This window comes from Eptesicus fuscus, chromosome 10 (assembly GCF_027574615.1).
Source record: "Eptesicus fuscus isolate TK198812 chromosome 10, DD_ASM_mEF_20220401, whole genome shotgun sequence".
In the NCBI taxonomy this organism is placed as follows: domain Eukaryota; kingdom Metazoa; phylum Chordata; class Mammalia; order Chiroptera; family Vespertilionidae; genus Eptesicus; species Eptesicus fuscus.
The window spans coordinates 2871369-2897080 of record NC_072482.1 but is presented as its reverse complement, the minus strand read 5'-3'; the positions used below and the strand labels follow the sequence as shown (position 1 = coordinate 2897080).

The window sequence follows — 25712 nt, the reverse complement described above, 5'->3', positions numbered from 1 at the left end:
CAAGGGCAGAGAGTATGTATGATTTTCACTGATGCCTGAATTGGGGAGGGGGAAAAGGCAGTGGCAAGGGTGGGACCCAAATGAAGAGAGAAATGTTAACCTCATCTAAGATATCAAAATATTATGAGGGTATATTTGGCTGCTCTTTTGTTACTGGGCATGAGATATCTGTAAAATAAATGAAAGGGGCCTGAAGCATGAGGGTTTGCCATTCTTAGCCATGTCCTAGTCAGCTGTGAGATGAAAGAGGAAAAAATTCAATAAATTCAATAAAATACCTTCTAAAAGGAATTTATTACTTCCATGGAGATATCAGTTCAAAGCCACAGGGATGAGGCATATCCCAGGGATATCCATTGTAGGTAATGGCTGAGAAAAGAAAAAATGTCAGGAGTGAGGGGGAGAATTCCAACGGTTTGTGAACTCTGAGAGGACACAGCACCTTAAGTCGCAGAGAAGAGATGGCAGGAGGGGCAGTGGAGGAGAGAAGGACTAAGATGGACTTGGCCAGCGAATAGTGCCAGGTCATCCAGCATGTCCACTCTTCTGCTCTTAAGATTGGCAACGCACCTGCAGTAACAGGACAGACATGAGATTCGTAGGTCTCAGGGCTCCTATGCTATCCTCATGCTGTTTCCCAATTCTACTACGACTTCCAACCACAGCTGTGTCCACAATCTCTTCCCACCCTCCTTCCCCCTGTCCTGTGTCTCCCGGTCCAGCTCTAACACATGGGAATCCTTACCTTCCTTTGGGCGTGTGACTCACAAGGGCCCTTGCTGTCTGGAGGCACCAGCTGGGCGCAGGCCCTGGATAATGACGATGGTGCCCGTGACGATGCCCACGAGGCCCACGGCCAGCCCCAGGGCGCAGACCACTGTCTCCGTCAGCTCTGACATGGGGGCTGGAATCTCAGGCTCTGTGGGAGTGAGGTGATGGGGGTCAGAATGCGGAAGGTTGGCTCACAGCATGTGTACAAGATGGGGTGGGAGGGGTGGTGTTGGTTCTACAAAGACTTGGCTCCAGGTTGAGGGAGGATAATAAAGTCTGCCATTGGAAATCCTTGAGGTGTAGAAAAGAGGCTTTGGGCCATGAGATTTAGGAGCTAAAAGGCAGAGCGTCTGACTTGACAGAGAAAAGAAGGCACCAAAGGCGTGGGCTCATACACACCCCAGTGCTTCAGGAGGGGCTGGTCCAGGCCCCAGTGCTCCACCCTGCAGTCATAGACGTCGTCAGCAGAAGGCAGGAAGGTGAGGTAACTGATCTTGAGGAAGGAATGATCCTTCTTGGACAGGAAGCTGGTTTCGGAAACTCCCTGAGTGACCGAGTGCCCGTTGCTCAGCCACGAGATGTTGATCACAGGAGGGAAGATGTTGTCCACGGCACAGATGAGGGTGTTGGGCTGGCCCAGCTCCACGGGAGACTTGGGAAACACAGTCACCTCAGGAACCTCTACGGTGAGGAAGCAGCACTGGGTTTAGAATCGTGGGCAGCTCTGCCCTGAGGGTCCCTGTGTCCTGGAGGGGCCTCCCACCAACGTTTCCCCATCGGAGAGCGGAGATGCTCTTGTTCCCTCTGCTTGTGAGCCGCTGTACACTGCCCGCAGGTCATCCCCGCTCCCTTCTCTCTGTGGGCCCCTTGTTAGGGTGGGGCGTCTATGGGGACCCGTCCTGGAAGGAGTCGAGGATTGCATAGGGGAGCAAGAATCTGTATTTCACGGAAATATGTGATTTGTAGGAAGGGAGAGGCTGAGAGTTCAGCAAATACCATGAGAAGATCTGGGACTCCTTGGAAAGGAGAGCATTTAATAGAGTGAAGGGAATCTATCTGAAGCGAGAAGGGAGTGAGGCCTGGTGTGAAGGGTAGATTCAGTAAAGAGACAGGATGGTGGACACACACCATTAATAGCAGCGGTAAAGTTGGAGCGTTTAGTCAGGATGTCCAGGTTGAAGTTTGCAGTAGCCACTTCTCTCAGTCCACCCTGTGGGTCAAAACCTCCAAATTCACTTAACCCAGGCAGCCGCCAGACAGTCTCCCTCTTCTTCTGGTCCACGTAGAACTCCTCATCTCCATCAAATTCAAAAGTGTACTGGCCTGAGGGACCGTAAGACTGGGAGAAGCATGTACCATAGGCAGCAACGTGGTCAGCTGATGAGTGAGGTGGGAGCAGGGAGGTGCAAAACACAGGAGAGAAAGGATCTCATTAAACAAACAGACAAGAAATGGACGTGCTAACATTGTGTGCTGCACCTTCGGCACAGCCTGCAGACAATCCCCAGCGCCTGCTCCCTCCCCTGGCTGTCCTGTTAGAATCCAGCTGCCTCTCCACTCCCACATCCGCTCCTGTCACAGGAACAGAATTCCTCAGGCCTGTTCACTGCTATTCCCTGCCCGCCAACTCAGCACCCAGCATTTCAGTATTTCATAAATACTGAAATGGGCGGAACAAAGAATGAATGAATGACCATGGCCTTAGCTTTCTTTCCCAGAGATTCCGTTTACCTCCCTCTGCTTCATAAGTTTTCTCTCCCAATTTCTTCATCAGTTAATAACACATTCATTGTGGGTCCTCTCCCCTCAGGACTGGCTCAGAACAGAACATGTGCTATACAAGGTTTCCTTCCTCCTTTTATTTATTTTTTAACCAAGGAAAAGCACACCCGTATCATTTTTAAAGAATTGTCTCTATTTTAGGGAATAAGAAAGAGCAGGATAAGGGCAGTGACAACATTACAAAACACATAAAAAGTAAACAATGCTTCTAAGGTCTCTGTTTTTTGGGGTTTTGTTGTTTTATTAATCCTCACCTGAGGGCATTTTTCCATTGATTTTTTTTTTTTTTTTTTTTTTTTAGAGAGGGTGAAAGGGAGGGAGAGAGGAAAGAGAGAAACCTCTCAGATCAATTGGTTGCCTCTCGCAGGTGGCTCTGGGGATTGAACCTGCAACACAGGTACCTGCCCTTGACCAGGAATCAAACCTATGACCTTTCCGTGTGCAGGCCGATACTCTAACCATTGAGCCACCAGCCAGGGCTAAGGTCTTTGCTTCTGTAACAGTGGTGATGCTTAAAGCAGAGCACCTGGTTTCCGCTGAAATGAAACTGAAACCTTCATTAGGTTTTGGATTTCTGTCATTTCCCACCCCTCTTCTTTTTCTTAAAGGATGTTATAAACCTCTCCTTTTTCTGACTCAACACTTACCTTGTTGAGGACTCAGGGAAAACTCTGGCCCTTCCCTCGAATGGACAGTGTACTTGTCTGTGACGCCAAAGCAGATGGCAGCCAGCGCAGCTGACTCCGCCCAGGGGAGCCTGACTGGACAACGTGTCTGAGCCTTTTACCACTTCCTCTTCCCTCCCTTCCTACTTCCTGACCATCAACAAGGTTTCAGACATTGCGAGGAGTGAGGAGTAAAATGCTGCCAGCGAGGAGCTTACTGAATAGGGCAGTCACAGGTGAGTAAGGAGCCAATGGGTGTACTGTGCTGAGTCCTCCACAAATACCTCACCTGCCCATCAAACCAGATGTCACCCTTTCATGCTCCTTGGTCTTTACAAGGGTCTGTTTTCCTCCCTCCAATTATCTTCCAGGATTTCCTGGACACCTCCAGTTCATTCTTGAAGTTTCTGCTTAGTTACCAACTTCTTGGCTAAGTCCCCTCATGAAGCATAGTTTTGACCACATTATGACCTCCAGCCCCTCCATGCAATGTCCTCTTTGCAAGTTTATCTAGTCCTCATCCATCAAAGCCTCCTTGTCCTTGTAACGAATCCTCTTGACTCCATTACAAACATGAATATATGTGATTATCCTTTTCATCTGCACGTGTCCTGGCTGCACGCTGCTGCTGAGGGACATCACTGTGCCAGCTGGAACTACTCACTCTCAGTTTCAGACTCCCTGGGCCCACTGTCCTGTGCAGCAGCGGCCCTGCTCTGGGCACCGTGTTGTCCTATCGCTAATCTGAGCTCCCTCCAGGGGCAGACAGCTCGTCTCTTCATCTGAGTCCCAGCACAGAGCTCCTGCTGCCCAAACTGTAGCAAATGTCCTCGCTGTTCTCCAGGATGACAGAGATTTGGGAAGACTGACAGACACGAAGGCAGCAGCATCCTGTGAAAGTTAGACTCAGCGGTGACCGGGCTGCATTATGGCTCATGAGCCCTAAACACTGTTGTAAGTGGGCTTTTATTTTTCCATAAAAAAATTAAAAACTTATATTTTATGACCATATTTCCATAAAGGCAAATATAATCCAGGCCAGTGGTCGGCAAACTGCGGCTCGCGAGCCACATGCGGCTCTTTGGCCCCTTAAGTTTTTAGCAAAGGCCAGTTTAGGAGTACCCTAATTTAGGTAATAACAATGTACCTACCTATATAGTTTAATTTTTAAAAATTTGGCTCTCAAAAGAAATTTCAATCTGTTGTACTGTTGATATTTGGTTCTGTTGACTAATGAGTTTGCCGACCACTGATCCAGGCTAAATTGAAATAGTTTCTTCTACCCTGAAAGCTCATTTTTTCTTCTAGTTTTAAAAGAAAGGAAAACATTGTCATGGGGCCCTACAGGCATTGCGGGCCCTTGGCCCTGTGCCCACTGTGGGGGTACGTCCAGCCGGACCAGCACATTCTGGAGTGACATTGAGAAAAAAGGACTTGGATGTGTTCTGGAGAAGCAGACAAAACTTTCCTACCAAACCAAGAAAGCCTGGGGGCAGCCATGGTTAATAACATCGCTGAAGATCAGGGTAACCTACAGTTCACTTCCCCTTTGAACTACAGTGCTTGGTTTTTCTATTTTGCTTTTACGAACCCACTCTTCATGGCAATAAAAAAGGAAAAAGAGCCAGGGATGGATCCTGGGTAAAAAGGAGGGTAAGGGAATGAGGAAGAGAGGGTGGAAAGGTGAGCAACAGAGGTGGAGGGGCCCAGGGGACCAAACCATGATTGGTCGCCCAATCCTCCTCTTACAGAGCCTCCTTAGATGCCACGAAGGACAGGCTGTATGAGGCTAATATAATTTAACTCACCAAGTTTTCATCATAAAGTTCTCAATTTTAAAATAAAAGTAAAGATATTCCCTACTTTGTTAAATAAGAATTATACAGCTATACCTGTAGTAGTAGTAATTTTAAATGTCATTGACATTTACTGGTCTTCATTACTTGGGAAGCACACCTAATACCTGCTTTACTTGATTTTCTGTAAGGTGACGCATAAGAAGTAACTGAGATTAAGTGAAAACCACACGTGAGAAAATGACTTCTCTGAAGGCCCTCACTGGGCTGCTTACCCACTCTCCACCTGTGCCAGTTCTCAGCTTGGAAATGTATGTAAATCTGAGACAAAGCAAAGAACCCTTCTTTATATCTGCATGTACACGTATTTCATGAAACTCTTTACCCCAAGGTAAATAAACTACAGGAGAAATATTCATAAAGCTCCAAAAGTTGTTCAGAAAAATTTGGGAACAATACTTCATGAATTTTAGTAACAGAACATCCACTTGTGAAAACACCCTAATCTTTGAGGCAATCACGCATGAATGCTGTAGAGCCTCCGGGCTATATTCATGGAGCCAACATTAGAGCCAGGATGATGGCCTTGGTGCAGTGTGCAATGGCTCAGGTAGCAGAGACTGGATGGGGACCCTGGTTTCCCACAGGAGGAAAAACCATAATTTTTGGATCTGCTTAATATTGAGGACGCCTTTGAGGAATCTCTACTCTTTCTATGCAAATCTCTCTTTTTTACCCTCCAATTCTGTTTCCCCAGTCCAGTCCCCACCTGGCTCAGCGGTGCACTCACCCACAATGTCTTCACCTCCACAGCGACTCAGCACGGTGGTCAGGGCGAGGGCCCCCCAAATCAGGGCTCTGTTTAGGGTCATCCTCTTCTCAAGGTGGTCTCAGCAGTTGCTGCTCTGAGCAATGATGAGGACCAAACTGAGAAAGAAATCTAAAAACACCCAAACCAAACCCTGCAGGTCAGGTTCTGGCCAATCAGAAACCCCGTCTGTGATGACACCTCAGTTGCTGGTTGAAGAGTGTGTAACAGGAGGCCTGGCAGGGACTGGGAAATCCCCAGGTTCTGATGCAGCCTCTGCTCAGAGTGGACCTGAGGGAATTCTCCATCAATGAGGTGTCAGAGCCAAGCCAGAGCCCTGCAGGAGCTCCGGTGCTATGAGTTGTTCTGAGTGGCCGTGAGTCCATGTATTCTAAATTCTCCTATCCAACTACACCAGGACTGGGTCTTCTCAAACCCTGCCCACTGTACTAACTGTTGGGAACTTAGTCCAATTTCCTCCTTTATCCTCTGCTCATTAGTAACAGGTGTTGGGTCTGAGCCCCTCTGCCTGGGGCTGGACCTCCTAGGATGCTGCACCGGGTCTTAGACAGAGAAGCCATGAGAGGTTGTGGGTGTATAAGAATGAGTCTTTATTGCTGAAGCCAGTGGCCACATAGCCATCAGACAAGAACAGTCCTCACAGCAAAGTCCAAACAGGCAGGCAGCTGGACTCCGGCTGGTGAATGCATATCTTTCCCATAAAGCAGCATCAGTCTCTGTACCCACAGCTATTATCTGAGCAGCCACACGCTGCCTCCTAGACTCACTGACTCACATGGTAGCGGTATCTGAGCTCTCCAGTTCAGCAGCTTCTCCTGTCTCTCCTGCCCTGCTGCTCTCTCTAGCAGACTTCCTCACACACTTCATCGGAGCTTCTCTCTCTTCATTCTCTAGCAAACTTCTTCTCACTCCATCCTCAGCTGACTCCAGCCTACTCCAGCTGACTACAGCTTACTCAGCCAACTAGCTGGTCAGTAATCTACTTCTATACCATTTAGACCAGTGGTTCTCAACCTTCCTAATGCCGTGACTCTTTAATACAGTTCCTCATGTTGTGGTGACCCCCAACCATAAAACTATTTTCGTTGCTACTTCATAACTGCAATTTTGCTACTATTATGAATTTTAATGTAAATATCTGGTATGCAGGATGTCTTAGGAGACCCCTGTGAAAGGGTCGTTAGACCCCTTTAGGAACCCCTTTCAAGTCCCACGTGGTTCAGGGTTCGGGTTCTGGAGAAGGCCGCACACAAATGAAAAGAGACTAGAAGATGTATTTATTTGGCGATATTGGGGGCCAGGTGGGAGCCCACCTCTAGTGGTAGGAGTACACACTGCTCTGGCCTTGCTATCCCTTTTATTGAGGCTATGGGAAACACCCATAGCCCTTAAGCAGGAAAAAACAGACATTTACATAAGACAAACAGAGGTGGAGGCTGCTTCAGCTAACAATGTCTCAACTTAAGGGTGAGTGGTTAGAGCAATTAAGGTTCAATTAAGGTTGTTGACCAGCCTTCCAGGCTTCCTATCCACATCTCTCTATTAGTGAAACAATGATTGGTTTCCGGCAGACCCCCAAAGGGATCGCGACCCACAGGTTGAGAACCGCTGATTTAGACAAAGAAGGCTCCGTGCCAACAGTGACATCAATCATACTGGCTACTGAAGGGCACAGTGTACCATGTGTGCTTAGACCCGCTCATGGTATCTTGGCCTGATTAGGATTCCCAGGCTCAGATTCCTTGAACATTTCATTTAGGCACATGCCCAGAGCAGCCTTTGGTCATTCTGGTGTATTGATAACAAGGCCTCTGTGCTCCCACCGGCCTTGACTATCTGGGGATCTGGCATGGTTCCCACAGGAGGGAAGGTATTAAATCAGAATCTCCTCTCCTGTGTGTGTGCCTGCTGGTTCTCACAATCCTAAATAACCAAAACATGAACATTGTCTGAGCCACAAAAATGGCCAAGCACACCTCTCTCCCGGGTAACGTGAATGACTGCTACTCCTTTATATTATTTTTAATTGATTGATGAGAGAGAGAGAAACATCGATTTGTTGTTCATGTATTTATGCATTCATTGGTTGCTTCTTGTATGTGACCAGAGACTGAACCCGCAACCTTGGCATATCCAGACACGGCTACCCAGCCAGAGCTGACTGCTGCATTTCTACCAATTGGAGCTTTAGCTTCAGTATTGCCTTCCTTCCTTGCAGGTAAAATTTATTAAGATGCCCGATTGTATGCCCATCTGGCATGGATCAGTGGTTGAGCATTGACCTATGAACCAGGACGTCATGGTTTGATTCCCCGTCAGGGCACATGCCCAGGTTGCGAGCTTGATCCCCAGTGTGGGGCATGCAGAAGGCAGCCAGTCAATGATTCACTTTCATCATTCATGTTTCTATTTCTCTCCCCCTCTCCCTTCCTCTCTGAAATCAATAAAAATATATTTTTAAAAAAGATACCCAATTATAGAACTACTTACCCCAGCACCCACTTCCTAACAGAATCCCATTAATGACAAAGTCTCTATATTTCAAGTTCTTCCCAAGATCACCTACAAGCCCAAACCCTGAGGTTAATGATCAGTTTTATGTGTCAGCTAGGTTATAGTCCCCAGATAGTCAATCAAACATTGATATTTTGTAGATGTGTCTAAGGCCCACAATCCATTGACTGAGTGACAGAGGTCACGGTGGGTAATATGACTGAGCCTATCTGTCAGCTGAAGAGTCCCAGGCACAGAGTGAGGCTTCCTGGAGGGAGTGGATTCCGCTCCGGCTGCAGCTGGGGCTGCTCTGAGAGTTCCAGCTGCCCTCCTGACAGTGGGCTGCCTGTGGGTCTTGGACTTGCCCAGTTCCCCACAACTGTGTAAACTGGTCCTGCACTAATTCTCTGAACAGACGTCTCCTCCCGACTCTGCTTCTTTGGTTCCAGCACCCTCTGACCGCGATGCCTCACAGTTCCCCAAAGTGAGTGTCTCCCTCACTGCGAGGACATAACATTGGCTTGTTCACCCACAGGTGTGCTCCCGGTGCCTTTGGCTGGGGGCACTGACAGCACCCCGTTAGGTTGTTGTGAGGATATACACACACTGCCCTTGGAATGAATTCCTAGGACTCCTTAAATGTACCTGCCATGCTCTAATACCAGTCCTATTTTATCAGGGGGCCCTGCAGCAGAGAGGTGAGGTGCCCAGGCTCACACAGCTGGTCAGAGGCAGAGATAAAATGTCACAAGGCAAGCCATGAGGCCTTGCTGGGGAGGGGTCTCCTTCCCCGTGGATTCAGAGTCCAGTGCACTGAAATAATTAGGATAGATATTTGGACCTATAGGTGGCCTTATCATTTTTTTAGGGGTATGCTGTTGTGAATCAAGAGTTTGTACTTGAGCCTGGCTGGCATGGCTCAGTGGTTGAACAGCGACCTATGAACCAGGAGGTCACAGTTCAATTCCCAGTCAGGACACATGCCTGGGTTGTGGGGCATGCAGGAGACAGCCAGTCAATGATTCTCTCATCATTGATGTTTCTATCTCTCTCCCTCTCCCTTCCTCTCTGAAATAAATAAAAATATATTAAAAGTGAAAGAAAGTGCTTCCACTGGAGAGGTGCCCCATTTACCCGGTAGTACCTCCTTTCTCACAATAAATCACATGTTCCCATGCTTTTTCCCGGCCCAGATGTACCTGCCCTGTACCTTGCAGAAACTGCTAAAGATCCTGGTGAATGAAACCTTTCTTAACGGTGCTCAAAATTTCACCTATTAATATAACAGTTTTTTTAAATTCAACTTAAATTAGGAAGTTAGGGTGTTAAACACGCAGGATCAGAATTGTATATTGAATGAGGAGTTGAAGGTCCAGCCTCAGATGTCACATCCTGTGGGTCGAGTAAAAGTCCAAGAACGTACTGTGAGGAACTAAGAGCTGTGTCCCCAACCCAACTTTGTGTCTCCTCCTGCTTCTCAGGTATCACACAAAAAACTGTTCCAGTTGCTTCTGTTTTCAGATCATAGTTTTAAAAAAAGTAAAATTATTAATGAGTTAGATTCAGGAAGAGAAATGGTGTACCATTTGGACAAAACACTAATTTGTGACCTTTGTCTAATAAGAAAATTAAAGGCCCTTGTATAAATCAATGATGTAAATAAAATTTAGAGGGTAAAATATTATTTTACCAAACAATTTTCTTTAAAAGTACTGATTTATAAGCTGTTTATTTAATCACTAGAGGTCCGGTGCACGAAATTTGTGCATGGGGGTGTGTGTCCTCAGCCCAGCCTGCACCCACTCCAATCTGGGACCCCTCAAGGGATGTCTGACTACCTGTTTAGGCCCGATCCAGGTAGGATATAACCTAAACAGGCAGTCGGACATGCCTCTCACAATCCAAAACTGCTGGCTCCCAACTGCTTGCCTGCCTGCCTTCCTGATTGCCCCTAACCGCTTCTGCCTGCCAGCCTGATCACCCCCTAACCACTCCCCTGCCAGCCTGATTGATGACTAACTGCTCCCCTGCCAGCCTGATTGTCCCTAACTTCCCTCCTCTGCCGGCCTGGTCACCCCTAACTGCCCTCCCCTTCAGGCTTGATTGCCCCCAACTTCCCTCCCTTGCAGACCTGGTCTCTCCCAACTGCCCTCCCCTGCTGGCCATCTTGTGTCCACATGGGGGCAGTCAACTTTGACCACATGGGGGCAGCAATCTTGTGTTTTGGAGTGATGGTCAATTTGCATATTACTCTTTTATTAGCTAGGATAGAGGCCTGGTACATGGGTGGGAGCCAGCTGGTTTGCCCTGAAGGGTGTCCCGGATTAGGGTGAGGGTTCCCTTGGGCATGGGGCAGCCTGGACAAGGGGCCTGTGGTGGTTTGCAGACTGACCACGCCCCCTGGCAACCCAAGCGGAGGCCCTGGTATCTGGGATTTATTTATCTTCTATAATTGAAACTTTGTAGCCTTGAGCAGAGGCCAGGGCCGGCCAGAGCGGGCGGGAAGCGTGGCTTCCTCCATTGCCGGGGAAACCAAAGCCTCCTGCTTGCTCTGTGGCCACAGCCATCATGGTTGGGTTAATTAGCATACTTGCTCCTGATTGGTTGGTGGGTGTGGCTTGTGGGCATGGCAGAGGTATGGTCAATTTGCATGTTTCTCTTTTATTAGTGTATATTAAAATTGTCAAAATAAATGTGCTGTGCAATTACAATTTACATGATTGGAGAGCCCTCTAAGAAATTATTTAGACAGTACTAATGTTAGTTCTAATTAACATTTATAACAGTCTCTAAAACCTGTGTATTTTCAAATTCTTTAAGCTCTGACTTTCAGCTATTTTCCCCGACACAGCCTTGCTTATGAAGCATTGGAGCTTCTAACCCAAAGGCCAAGACCTCCACCATCACCGTCGTTAAAGATGCTTCACCACAAGGCAGAGCCCAGAGTGGCAAAGTACAGGGAAGACGTGCTTTGTCATCAAATGAACAAGTACTCAGACTGCTTCTGATTTCATCCGCTGCATCAGCCTGGGCAAATCCTCAAAATGCAGGAGCCTTAGGGTTCTGTCCTAGAAATCGGGTGAAAACTATGCATGATAGTTCCTATGATGACATGAAATCATAAAATTTACAAATTATAAGGTTTGAATACAGCACAGTGCCTGGCACATGGCAAGTTTCCTGGATGAGAACTACTATGTAATAACAAATATCAATAAAGGTAATGGTATTTAGGACATCATGCCTAGCCCAGCGACAGCCCATAAGTCCTCCCTCTTGCATTGGGCCTCCTCCCTGTGGCAGTCATGCCTGTGGGCCACAGGAGCCCTGGAAATCACCTGGAAATAGGGTTTATTTGAAGAGGGTGGCATCAGGCGGATGTTTCCATGTAACAATCTATAAATATCGCGAAATAATTTTTTTTCCTCAAAGTTACACACTACCCGAGTTATGCTCAGTTTTTTGGCGAAGTTTGACACACCAAGCTCAAAAGGTTGCCCATCACTGCCTTAGTAGCTACAGATAGTGCATTCCTGTTGACTCATTGATCCCAGAATCTGGACAGCACAATTATTCTAAATTGTCCAGGTGGTCCCAGATAATGATAATGTGTTTCCATTGATTCAGTGATTCATAGATAACTAAGTTGCTCAAATTCTGCTTCTGTAAAAATGCTTTTTCGCGAAACAGGTTCCTTATTCCAGACTCAAAGATGTAATCGATACTTTTGTGATATTCTGCCAATATAAGCCAGGCATGGCCAGCTGTTCGGGGCTGCGAGGTCTAGAGCGCTTTTGCTCCCTCATATGCCGCCGGCTTTTAATAAATGACTCCATAATTCGACTTTTTTTGAGGCGTCCTTTGTAAGATGGGAGTTACACTACAACATTATACTAAAGACAATAATCCACATATATGTAAAGTTTGGAAATTTTGAAAAATACTTCAAACAAAAGAATGATCTTATAAAATTGTGTTTAAAATGGAAGTTGACTATAAGTTATTCTTGTAGTGAATATATCTAAAACTACCCCCTTAAAAAATCTATAGCCCTATGTGGGCAGGGACGGTGTCTCACCTGAGAGATGGCAGAGCTTGAGAGAGGCAGAGTGTGCGCTGAACAGAGGTGGAGGCAGGGAATGTGCCCATGCCCAGCCCTGAGAGCCGGGCATTAGTTCTTACCTTAGTTCTCTTTCTCACCTGTCCTCTCCACCTTTGGGAAAACACCTTTGCAGAAACCTAAGGACCCTCTTTAATGCAGAGCAGATGGAGCTGACTCACTCGTGCGGGAGGAGAAATTTCTCAGTAAATGGGGAGCTGCTCTGGAATTCTGTTTTTGTAAAACTCTTCCTGGGCTAAGGGGCTGGATGTAAGCAGTTCTCTATAATTCCAGATCCAAGAGAAGGTCTAAAGGAGCTCAAAATAATACCAGAGCCCCTGGCAAAGGATGGCTATGTTACCCTTCATTAGCCTGGGATCTGCTGAGGGAGAGCTTGGTGGCAGACACGGAGGCCAGACTGAGGAAACGTGTGTGTATGTGTGTGTGGCGGGGTGGGAGGGTGAGGTGGCCTCTGCTTCGTATTAATTTCTTACTCTATGTCTTTCAGCTCATGGTGTTATTCATTTTGTAGCCTTTGTGTTTGAAATTTGATTATTGCTTTATGTCTATAAGAATATCATTAATTTTAGACTAAGCACTGCTTTAAATACCACCATGTATGTCATGTTTTTATTATAATTTTCTGCAGAAATAAAATTTTTTAATTTGTATCTGCCTTTGAACCAAGAGTTATTTTTGAGAAGCTCTTACATTTCTAAGTAAAAGAACACTTAGGCTTTTTTGTTTGTTTGTTATTAATTTCTAATTTCTACTATGTATATACAGAATAGAGTGTGCTATTTCTACTTTATGAAATTTATCATGGCTTTCTTTGTGATATATCATCAGTTTTCAGAAATATCTCATGAGCATTTGTGAAGAATATATTTTCTCTATTACAGGTGTACAAAGTTGAAAATATATACATAGCCCAGATGGTGGCTCAGTGGTTGAGCAACAACCCAGGAACCAAGAGGTCGCCAGTTCAATTCCTGGTCAGGGCACATGCTGGGGTTGCAGGCTTGATCCCCAGTAGGGAGCATGCAGGAGGCAGACTATCGATGATGTTTCTCTCTCATCCATGTTTCTATCTCACTATCCATCTCCCTTCTTCTTTCTCTAAAAATCAATAAAAACTAAAAATAAATAAATAAAACTTAACAACTTTGTTATTAACACCAGCCACCAAAAAAAAACCTTAAAAAATATATGTATAAACTTTATGTAACTGATTATTGTGTTTTAATTTTCTAAGTTGTTGTTATTGTGTCTATTGTTTTTGAATGCTCGAGATGTGTAACAATCTTCTCTTTTTAAATTTGTCTTTAGGTTGCTGCTTTCCTAATTGATGCATAGATATCAACAAATGTTATGTGCTCTTTGTGAATTATGACTTTAAGCATCATAATGTCCATCTTAATCGTGCTTAATATGTTCTGTTCTAAATGCTGTGACAATAGCCCCTAATTTATTCTCTTTTGCCTGGCATATTGTTATACATTATGTTATTTTTACAAATCTACTTTATTGATATACACATCACATAGAGGAAAAGATACATATTTTAAGTGTACAGTGCAATATTATTTGACAAATATAAATGCCTGTGTAAACACCTTCCTGATCAAGATTTAGAATTTCCATCACCTGGAATTTACCTCTGCCCCTTTGTACTCAATCTCTTCCTACCCCCATTGCAAATAACCTATGATATGATTCATTTTACTGAAAATTAGCTTTGCTTGATTACAAATAATATGTGCCCACCTTTCTGACATAAAAATATTTTAAAATTGAGTGTAATTGACATATAACATTATATTAGTTTCAGGTTTACAACATAATGATTTGATATTTTAAATACTGTGAAATTATCACCACAATAAATCTAGTTAACATCCATTACCTCACACAGTTACATTTTTCCTGTGATGAGCACTTTTAAGATCTACTTTCTTAGTAACTTTCTTTTTTAAAAAAATATTTTTTATTGATTTCAGAGAGGAACAAAGAGGGAGGGAGAGAGATAGAAACATTAAATGATGAGAAAGAATCATTGATTGGCTGCCTTCTGTATGCCCCCCACTGGGGATCAAGCCCACAATCCGAGCATGTGCCCTTGACCGGAATTGAACCTGGGACCCTTCAGTCCGCAGGCCGACGCTCTATCCACTGAGCCAAACAAGCTAAGGTGTTAGTAACTTTCAAAGACACAGTCCAGTATTATTAACTGTAGTCACCATGCTGTCCATCACAGCTCCATGACGTATTTTATTGCTGCATGTGGTGTATACCCCTGACAGTTGCTTTTTTTCTTATTGTAGTGCAAGTGCCTGGCACAATGCTTTTGAGTGCCCAGGAGTCACTTCAAAGGCAGCTGTCTCAATAAAAACTAGCTACTCGCCGAAACCAGTTTGGCTCAGTGGATAGAGCATCGGTCTGCGGACTGAAAGGTCCCAGGTTCGATTCTGGTCAAGGGCATGTACATTGGTTGCGGGCACATCCCCTGTGGGGGGTGTGCAGGAGGCAGCTGGTCAATGTTTCTCTCTCATTGATATTTCTAGCTCTCTATCCCTCTCCCTTCCTCTCTGTGGAAAATCAATAAAATATATTTAAAAAAAAAAAACAACTAGCTACTCAACTGGAGATGGCCATCCCACCCCAGAGTCTCCTTTGTTTTAGAGATCTCTGACTGATTTCCGTAACTGGGCACTTGAACACTTATTTTTCCTTCCTTGTGCTTTAATTTCCCCTCTTAGGTTTTACTTAATTTATTACACCATTTATTTATTTTTTAAAGTTACTGTGCAATCCTATATAATAAAAGAAAAACATGTAAATTGACCGTACTTCTGCTACACTCACCAGCCAATCAGGAGTGAGTATGTAAATTAATCTGACAAAGATAGCGAGTTAATTTGCATACACAGGCACTGGGCGGAGAGCAGAGTGGGATAGCCAGTGGAGAGTGAAGCGGCTTAGAGAACTTGACTCCCCAAGCTGCCAGATGGAGAGCAGAGAGGGAGAGCTGGCAGATTGAAGGACTTGGCAGAGCAGGAGGCCATGGGAAGGAGACAGAGCAGGAAGGGAAAACCAAGAGCACGGGGAGCACCAGGAATTCTCGGAAGAGTAGTTCTGGTGGCAGCCCTAGGACCAGAAGTGGAAGCCCAGAGCATGGGGAGCACCAGGAATGCTGGAAATCGTAGTTCTGGTGGCAGACGGATCTCCTAGACCAGTGATGGCGAACCTATGACACGCGTGTCAGCACTGACACGCGTAGCCATTTCTGATGACACACGGCCGCTAAGGCGGCCGCATGCCAAGGATGAAACATTTGCTGCTCCTGAGGATGAAACATTTGCGAAATAATGTTTTTTCCTCAAAGTGACACACTACCCAGAGTTATGCTCAGTTTTTTTGGTGAAGTTTGACACACCAAGCTCAAAAGGTTGCTCATCACTGTCCTAGACACTAGAGCAAAGTGAGCCTGGAGTAAGTTACTGTTGCGGTGGGGGTTGGAGGGAAAGCAAAGGTGAGAGACATAAGTAAAATCAGAGTGTCTAGTAAAAATTAAAGGGAAGATATCCTAAAACTTCTAAGAAATCTCCACCAATGAAGCAAAGAAAAAAAAAAAGCCTCTATTCTTCTGTGAGCACCAAACCAAACTGGGTTGGGGTCTCAGACAATTTGCTCATATGATTGCAAAAACAGAAACTCCCGGATTGGAGAGGGCTCCCCTGAGGGCTCCCAGATTGGAGAGGGTGCAGGTTGGGCTGAGGGACTCCCCCCGCCCCTCCACACTGCACAAATATTCATGCACTGGGCCCCATGATGATTTGACATACATATCCTATGATGTTTCTATGGCTTGACTGTTGTAAATAATGCCTCAATGAACATGGGTGCATATATCTTTAGAGTTAGTGTTCTTATTTTCTTTGGATAAATACCCACAACTGGAATATCAAATTGGTAGCTGGCCAAGAACTGTCTCCATTTGTTACCATCCTGTGGGTCCCAGAAATGCAAGACCCTGTGGCTTCCAGAGCCAGGTGATCAAAGGTCATTGGGTGGGAACGGCAAAGCCCGAGGCATCAGACATACAACTTGCACCAGAAGCATGTTTAAGCTTCCTTAGGAGACACTGCCATTCAGGAGAATGGCAGAGGGAGAGCACAAAGGTAGCCCTGCCCTCCAGGGTCTCTGAAAAGGGGTACAGTCAGCTTTTGGATGTGTGTTGAATTAGAAGCCCGCCCCTCTGGCCACAGCCCTGGAGATACACTAACAGGCCTCTTTCACAGAAACACTAGGCGTATCAGTCTGTTGCTTCTCTGCTGTGCAAGGGGTGTAGTTGGCTAGGACCTGTCCTTCCATCTCTTACAGTTCCACAGGACTGAGTGCAAGTGAAAGGATTTTAGAGACAGGACAGGCAGTGTTAGGGAAAGGGGGGGTCCATGAGAGAGGGATGTGTATGTGAAGGGCAGAGAGAGCTCCAAGACTCCAGAATGCTTATCTTACTTCTACAGAGGATAGAGAAATGTCACAAGACATTTTATTCCATGAATTTTATTCTTCAAATTTCGTGAGACAAGAACCTACAAGGAGAATCTGCTTGCCGAATCCCATGTTACACAAACACTGTGGGCACCAGGTAATCAAGAGGTGTTCCTTAGGTGACAGATGCAAAATTGGGGCTCCAGATGAGTACACAAGCTCCCCCTTGGAAGTACTGGTGACTGGGAACAAGGCAGAGGGCAAGCAAAAACCAGAAGCAAGCCCCTCAGGTGGAATTTCTGAGACCAACAAATGGGCCTCTTTCAAGACAGACTCCAAGTGTGTCTCAGTCTGCTGTCTGTACTGTTCCCTTCGGGTGTTGGCCAGCCAACAACTGTCTCTCTGTTGCAGTCATACGGGACTCATAAATGTAAGCCCTACAAGAGCCGGGTGATCATGGGGCGTTCCCTAGGCAGCATCCACAAAAACCAGGACCCCAGATGTAACCAAGGGGGCCAGATGTTTGATCACATCGTTTCTGTAAATGATGACTTGTAAATTCACCTGCAGCTGTGGATCAACAGCCTGTTTGCTTAAAGGACTCTAGGAGCTAACCTCAAAGGAAGCAAACTCTGCCTTCAGGCATTTTAGCTCCAGGAGCTTTGTTCATCTTGGACTGACAAAAGCCAGATCCTTGACCTGCTTGGGGATGGTTATCTGAGCAGATTGTGCTGACTGGCATCTCAACAGAGCCTACAACCCCCTCAGTTTCCTTTGTCTGCCTTCCCCTACCCCCCTGCCTGCACTGAGATGTTTAGATGGTCTTTGTGATGAGAGTCCCCCATCTTCTCAAGCTGCTGGCTTTGGAATTGTGGACGAAAGGAGCCACATGCTAACCTGACAAGCTCAGGGGAGGCCTGCATGGCAGTCTTGCAAACTCAGAATAACCACAAAGGATGGTTTGAAAATTAAATATTTAACTACAAACAGGTTATAGTGGGTAGTCATGTCCTAGTCCGATATCTTCCCTGACAAAGATCAATTTAGATCTTCTTTACTGAGCCCATTTGCCTTTTCTGTTAATTACGTTAAAGTATCCTGTATCCATCTCTGTAAGAGAAGCACATGTCCATCATTTCACTTTTCACCCTATCCCAGAGGTTTCCCCGCTTTGCTTTGTCCCACTTCCCTAATCTATCACCAATGGATTTCATGTAACTCACCTACGTCCCTTTCCTTTGATTTCAATGTATAAATATAGATGTAACCCTGCATTCTCCGGAGCTTTATCTCAATTCATTGAGGTTCTTCTTCCCGGCATATGTCGACAGTTTGGCTCAAATAAACTCACTAAAATTCTTTACAGGTTTCAATGATTTTTTTCGTTAACAGAATAAACCAATTTTTTCTTCTGAGAGAGGTTAGCTTGACACACAGGCAAACAGGGCAGGGCTCCAGTGGAAAACAAAGGCAGGTGGCACATAGGCAGGGCAGGCATGGCAGTTTGAGCAAGCCTAATCACAGGAACCAACCTTCCTATATAATAAAAGGCTAATATGCAAATTGTCCCCATGGGAGTTCAACCGACCAGGAGTTCCTTCATTCGCTATGATGTGCACTGACCACCAGGGGGTGGCATGGAATGAAGGAAGGCCCCAGCCAGCAGCCAGCAACCGGGGGAAGGAAGGCCCCGATCAGCTCTGATCACCGGTCAGGCCTTGGGACCCTCTAGTGCTACAATAATGGAATGTTTTTGGACATAGAGTGGGAGGCAGGTAGGGCCTGTAGCAACAAGGTGTACTGACACATAGAAGCAGGGAAAGTTCAGGCCCGTTGCTGGGCAAGAACAATGAGGGAATCAATCAGGTGTCGACACAGGTAGACATAGAGCAGGCTTGTAGCACATATATACCCCTAGATTGGGTAGCTTCACTGGAAACCTACTTTTGGGGCCCCTTCCCTTTTGGAAGTCTGAATCTGTTTGTAATGAATTTTCCACGTTTTTACATAAATCTCCTGGTCCAAGGAGCTCATTCTTCGGTATCCTGAAACACGATCCCAGTGAAAAAACCTCAGATCACCATCCTGGTTATCACTTCCATCAGCCCCTGTCTATTACTGGCTCTTGAGAAACAGGCAGGCAGCTGAACCTAGGTTTGATATCAAGTTTACAGAACTCCTTCTGGGAGATACTAGGTATGGACTGTGGATGATAAAAAGGGTTCTATAAAAAGTAACCTCACAGAAAAAGAAAAAGAAATAAAATAAAATAAAAAATTTAAAAAAAAGTAACCTCACAGAGTGATCTGATCATAAATTCCTAACTGGGCAGGTCACAGTGAGTAGTCAAACCCCAGGCATGTAACTTTTTAGTAAAAGGTTTGCCTTTGCCTTAAGAAAGCCCTGTCCATTGTTTCTGTGCATCTGGGTTAACACACCTTTGAAATAAGCCATGACCACCCCCAAAGGAGCATGCAATCTTGTTAACTGTCCTGCAATCTGATGCCCACCTTGCTTTCTCCCACCTTTATGTAATCTTCATTATGTTCCCTTTTTACTCTCAAATATAAAAGAAACTGAAAACTATTATTCTCTGAAGCATTTATCTCAGTCTGTTGGGATCTTGATTACTGATGTATCCTGTGTTTGGTTCAAATAAAGTTTTTTTTTTAAATATATTTTATTGATTTTTTACAGAGAGGAAGGGAGAGAGATAGAGAGTTAGAAACATCAATGAGAGAGAAACATCGATCAGCTGCCTCCTGCACACACCCCACTGGGGATGTGCCTGCAACCAAGGTAAATGCCCTTGACCAGAATCGAATCTGGGACCTTTCAGTCTGCAGGCCGACGCTCTATCGACCGAGTCAAACCGGTTTTGGCTCAAATAAAGTTTTATAAAAATTCTTTACAGGTTTGAAAGTTCTTTAAAAAAAATTTTTTTTTATTGATTTCAGAGAAGGAGAGAAAGAAGCAGCAATAAGAAAGAATTTCAATTGGCTGCCTCCTGAACACCCTGCATGGGGGATCGAGCCCAAAACCAGAGCGTATGCCCTGACCAGGAATCAGGAATGCCTCTTGGTTCACAGGTTGATACCCAACCACTGAGCAACACCGGCTGGGCCAAATTTGGAAGTTCTAAAATCAACACTGGTATCCTGGAGCCCGGCAGAGGGAGTGTTCAAGGGTGCCTCCATTTTTGGAGAGTATTTCAGTAGACCCTTAGATTGTGCTGTTACATGCCTGTCCTTCAGGCCAATGCTACAACAAGAGCAAATAAGCCTCTTTCACAGAAAGTCTGGGTGCTTTTCAGCTGAATGCCTTGGGCTGGGGCCTGGGTGGTGAGTCCCCATGTGCTCTTTCATCTTAGAAAATATATTTTTATTGATTTCAGAGAGGAAGTGAAGGGAGAGAGAAATAGAAACATCAATGATGAGAGAGAATCATTGGTCAGCTGCCTCCTGTATGCTCCCTACTGGGGATCTGTTAGGGAAAGACATAGAATATTGGGAACTAGCTATTAGTTATAAGAAATAATTATAAGATATTAATCATGCTCTTGCTAATGTAAAAAACAACAACATTCAAACCTGTAAAGAATTTTTGTGAATTGATTTGAGCTACAATATCAAAAATTGCTGGAAAGCAGACTCTCAACGTATTGAGATATCGCCCTGGAAAAATGCGGTTTTTTAACCTTGTTTTTTACATTACAATCAAAAGAGGAGATGTAAGTGGATTGCATGAACTCCATTGGTGATAGATTAGGGAGGTAGGAGAAAGCAAAGCAGGGAAACCTCTGGGATTGGATGAAAAATAAAATGATAGACACATACTTCTTTTACTTAGGTGAGTGCAGGATAGTTAGTGAGAGAAGTTAGCTTGAAATGCAGGCAGACAGGGCAGGGGTCCAGTGGGAAACAAAGGCAGGTGGAACATAGGCAGGGGCAGACAAGGCAGTTTGAGCAGCCTAATCACAGAAACCAACCATGCAGGAATAACAGAATGATTTTGAACTCAGAGCTGGAGGCTTGTGAAACCAAGGGAGGGCCTGCAGAAACAAGGTGCACTGACACATAGGAGCAGGGAAAGTTCAGGTCCCTAGCTGGGCAAGAACAATGGGGGAACCAATCAGGAGAGGACATACATAGATATAGAGCACGGTTGTAGCAAATATATACCCCTAGACTACAAGGCTTCATGGGAAACCCATTTTGTCCCCCCCCCCCCCCCCGCCCCATGTGGGAGTCTGAATTTGCTTGTAATAAACTTTCCATGTTTTTGCATAAATCTTCTGGTCCACAGAGCTCATTCTTCAGCATCATGAGACACAGTGGGGTTGGGGGGTGGGGGGGGGGTGAGAGGAGGAACTTAGCTCACAATTCCAGTTATCATTAACAGTCAACAATTAACTCAATAACAATGAGGGGACTTGTGGTCTCCACAGAGTGGTGCCTGTGCTTTGAGGGGTCCAGCGAAAAGGAAAATTACTTTGACATTCCAATGATATGTATCATAGATGCAAAAAGACAATAGCTCAGTTAAGGTAATGATTGACCTTTGTCAGGAAATATATTGACATAGAATGTGACTACCCACCATAAACAGCTTTTTAATTAAAAGGTTTTAATTTCAGATCATCCTTTGTGGCTACTTTAGGTCTCTGAGTTTGCAAGACTGCCACACAGGCCTCTCTTTGCTTAATTGGTTCAAGTAGTGACAGGCAGCCCTATACCATCGTGTTAACATAAAAACATTCAAACCTGTAAAGAATTTTTGTGAGTTTATTTGAGCCAAACTGTCGACAATTGCTGAGAAGCAGAATCTCAAAGGATTGAGATAGTGCTCCAGAGAATGGCGGTTTTTCATCTATTTTTATACATTGTAATCAAAGGAGGAAAGTAGGTAGGTTACATGAAATCCATTGGAGATAGATTAGAGAGGAGGGAGAAAGCAAAGGGGGGAGGACCTCTAAGATTGGATAAAGAATAAAAAAGATTGACACATTAACAGTTAACAACATGATAACAATAACAATGAAGGAATCTGTGGCATCTGTCCTGGCACCCAGGGCATTTGGTTGTGCCCTGAGGGGTTCAGAAAAAAGGGAAGTTACCCTATATCATATGTATCATAGATGCAAAAAAGACAATAAGCTCAGTTAAGGTAAAGATTGACCTTGTCAGGGAAGATACCAGCCATAGGAGGTAACTACCCACCATAACTTCTTTTGTGAAGGTTTAATTTCAGATAATCTTTTATGGTTACTTTAGGTCTTTGAGTTTGCAAAATTGCATGCAGGCCTTCCCTGATCTTGTCAGGTTAGCATGTGGCCCCTTTCGAAAATCGAACTCGTGACCTCCTGATTCATAGATCGATGCTCAACCACTGAGCCACACTGGCCAGGCCCCATGCTCTCTTTGTGAACAGTTTCTCAGTTTGCTGTAGCGTGTGGGTCTCATGGACAGACACCCCATTGGCATTCAAACTTAGATGTTTTGGGGTCATGTCTGTCAGATGCAGGTCTTAAAAGTTGGGGTACCAGATGTGAGGTTCACCCTCTTCTCTCCTCCGAGAGAAACTCAAGGTTGTAAGTTCCCTCCTGACTGTGGGCTGCTGCACCAGGTGTCGGCTTATTTTGAGATTATGTAACCAGACAACCAAGGGGTCTGGGCTGCCTGTCACTACCTCAGCCAGTAAAGCAGAGACAGGGTTGAATCATTATAAGTATTTATTCCAATTCTGCCAGCAGCACAGGAGAGCAGCAGGTCAGCCACAGAAATCTGCTCTGCCCTCCCCATAAGCCAGCTGCTTATACACTGTAGAAGGACAAAGATCAGGTGGGAAAGAAGGAATTACAGGCATGGGAAAGTAGGCACAGGATAATCATTACAGGTTACAAGTAATGCGGGCTGTGGGGGTGGAGGGGGTGGGTTGCAGGTGCCCCAGGACCAGATTACAGGGAATAAGGGTTGGGGGTTGCAAAGGACGGGTGCCTCTGGGACTAGATTGTTTCAGCCACGAGGTTGTAAATTTTTCCATAATGATAGGCAGTTCTTGGGAAAGGAGGATGGACTGCATTCTGATGTGAGCTCCTATGTCCCAGGGCGTACAACACCCAGCCAAGTTAGAATGTGAACAGAACCATCACGGTTAACAGAGCATGATTAATATTTGTAATTATAATTGTAGCTAGTACCCAATATTCTGTTTCTGCCCCTAACAATTGTGTCTCAGCTCTCCTACTTACTTTTTAAAAATACGTTTTTATTGATTTTTAGAGAGAGAGGAAGGGAGAGGGAAAGAGGGAGAAACATTAATCGGCTGTCTCTTGCACGCCGACTACCAAAGATCGAGCCCACAACCCAGGCATGTGCCCCGACTGGGAATTGAACTGGTGACCTCTGGTGCATGGGATGCTGCTCAACCACTGAGCCACCCCAGCCAGGGCCTTTTCTACTCATTTCAAAGTGTTTTTTCTTGTTTGCCCAATGTGTAGGGTTTGCTCATCTAGTTTTGAGGTTTCTTTCAGAGAAAAGTGTTTCATATGTAACTAGATTCCATGTATCTGTGGCAGGAGGTGAATTCAGGATCCTCCTATGTGGCCATGCTGTACTGGAACCTAAAACTCTTCTATGTCTTGATTGTGGTGCTAATAGGGGAAGGGCACATAATAGGAATGGAATCAGTTGTTTAATAATTATTCACCTTACTAAGTATACATGAGGGATTTTCTTACAGCCTCTGAGGAACTGTGTCAAGATGTGATTAACACCCAAACCTTTAATAACAAGCCCAGGATTTCTAAACTTGAATCCCAGAAATGCTAGAACCCTATGGAACATGCTGCCTTTCACAGGGAGGTCCCCTTCCCCATGGAGAAACTTGCCAACCTGCCTAATGTTTCCACTCACCTTCCCTCAGACTGCTGCTCCCCACAGAGCTGTCTGCATTAATCATCACTCAGGCTAACACAGAGTCCATGACACCACAACTCGCTCATGGCTCCTCCCAAAAGGTTGCTATGCTGGCTCGTCCAGAGACAGACTGCTGGAATGGAGAGGAGCCAAGGCCGATTTAGGGCACAGCCCTGCCTCAGCATGGCTACTGGATCCAGCTGATGCAAAGGGTGACCCACTCTGCAGGTAAGTGTCTCTGTCCCTGGGTCATGGAGTGAGACAGTTCCTTGCACATGGATGATGTACAAGATAAAGAAACAACTGAAACAGCCATGTAGTATTAGGCTATAAACTCTTCTTTATGTGCCCCTTCTTCCTATGTAGTTCCTTGATGTCACGGATGAGCTGTGATTTGTTCAAGCATGGACCTTCCCTTGTCCCAGGGCAGGAGTATTTTTTCATTCTGACTGCATTCCAAGACATGGAAATCATTTCACCGACTAGTAAAATGCACTTTTCCCCCTTCAAGGTAGGTGTTTGGGAAGTGGCCTCTGGGCAATGAGTGGCCATGCCTCCTGAGGAAATTTATCTTCCTCTTCCTCTTCCTTTTACTCACTCGCTCTCCCAAAGTTGCAGTTGGATCCTTTCTTCCTTTAGATGGAGTCAAAATAGAGAACTAGTTTGATACCTCCCTGTCTTTTCTACACCTCACTTTGGCTTTAATATTTCATATAATGAATCAGGTTATAGTAGAAACATTGACACTCAGGGCTTGAATCCAAGGGAGTAAACTGACATATTAGGGTTTTTATTCTGAGGTCAAAATTTCCCAAGTTAGAAATATAGGGACCCCAAAATAGAAGTGAAAAATCTAGTGCTGTGTGTAGGCTCTCTGTCTAAGGAGACTTCTCCAACCACGTAGCAGAAGGAGGCGTGTGGTGGGTGAGAAAAGAAAACCTTATAATTGATAAAATATTTGGGACTTAATTTTCCTACACAAGAGATAACATTAAAACAGAGGGGGGTGGCATATTATTTTTCTTGGAAAGTGAGTTCTCATTTTCCTCCCCTGGTCATCAGAGCCACATTGGCCCCTTGATAGAAACTTTCTTTAAAGGCTAAGAGAATTTGCTCATGCCCTTCCACTGACTGGATTATTGGCCTCAGTGCTGTATTGCCCAGGGCCTAGTAGGACATGAATGGAGGATGAAACCTTCCTTTTAAGGGAAGCAGCACTGTTCTTTTCTTTATGGCTTTTCTACCTGAACTATTCAGTCCTGAAGCCATTGGAGGGTGGGGGTAGATTCCGTGGTCTCCTGTATTGAAGTGGGAGAAGACATGTTGTGCAGAGGGTTGTCAGAGCCAAACAATTTGAAGAAAGCATCTGTGCAGGTAGGTGGCCCAGCTTAGGGAGCCAGAGCCCAGGTGAGAAGAGAAGGGCACCTACTCGGAAGGGTGGTCAGCCTTGGGGTATTAGAGCTTGAGCACTTGGAGCATGGCGTCTGGAGGTGGGGCCTGCTGTGCTTGTCAGAGCCTGCGCAGGGTGAAGGGATCTACATGAGATGGTGGCGCAGGCTCAGCGTGAGAAGAGCATCTGTGCAGGGAAGGGATTTGGGGAGGAGATGGGAGATTGGTTGTATACTGGGGACTGTTCAAGAAAGCAAAACAAGAATAATAGGATCCAGATTTCTCATTGTCAGTGAAGGAAGACATGCAGGCATACCGCATGTTATTGCCCTTCACTTTATTGTGCTTTGCAGATTTTGTTTTTTTACAATTAAGGGTTATTGAACCCTGTGTCAGGCAAGACTATGGGCACCATTTTTTTCAACAGCATTTGCTCACTTCATGTCTCTTTATCAAACTTTGGTTAATTCTTGCAAT

The 25712-nt window shown here is 45.2% G+C and overlaps 1 protein-coding gene across 2 annotated transcripts; it reads right to left on the bottom strand.

Moving 5' to 3' along the window:
* Positions 1–377: 377 nt before the first annotated feature.
* Positions 378–5929, bottom strand: LOC103304352 (SLA class II histocompatibility antigen, DQ haplotype D alpha chain-like). Of its 2 annotated transcripts, none has more exons than XM_054722180.1 (5): positions 5805–5929; positions 1900–2148; positions 1171–1452; positions 746–809; positions 378–570 (listed from the first exon to the last, which is right to left on the bottom strand). In XM_054722180.1, exons 1-5 carry the CDS (start codon positions 5884–5886, stop codon positions 444–446), a joined length of 804 nt encoding a protein of 267 aa, XP_054578155.1. In that variant the 5' UTR covers positions 5887–5929; the 3' UTR covers positions 378–443. The 2 variants fall into 2 exon arrangements, with proteins under 2 accessions (XP_054578155.1, XP_054578156.1); XM_054722181.1 differs by having other exon boundaries at positions 507–570; positions 746–919.
* Positions 5930–25712: the final 19783 nt, after the last annotated feature.

What these genes read in the sequence shown, in the direction of transcription:
- LOC103304352 (XM_054722180.1), bottom strand. Translation starts at nt 5,886, where the DNA reads ATGACCCTAAACAGAGCCCTGATTTGGGGGGCCCTCGCCCTGACCACC. An exon ending in TGGAGGTGAAGACATTGTGG is followed by an intron (nt 2,149 to 5,804) that starts GTGAGTGCACCG and finishes CTCACTCATCAG; the next exon opens with CTGACCACGTTGCTGCCTAT. An exon ending in CTTTACCGCTGCTATTAATG is followed by an intron (nt 1,453 to 1,899) that starts GTGTGTGTCCAC and finishes TCCTCACCGTAG; the next exon opens with AGGTTCCTGAGGTGACTGTG.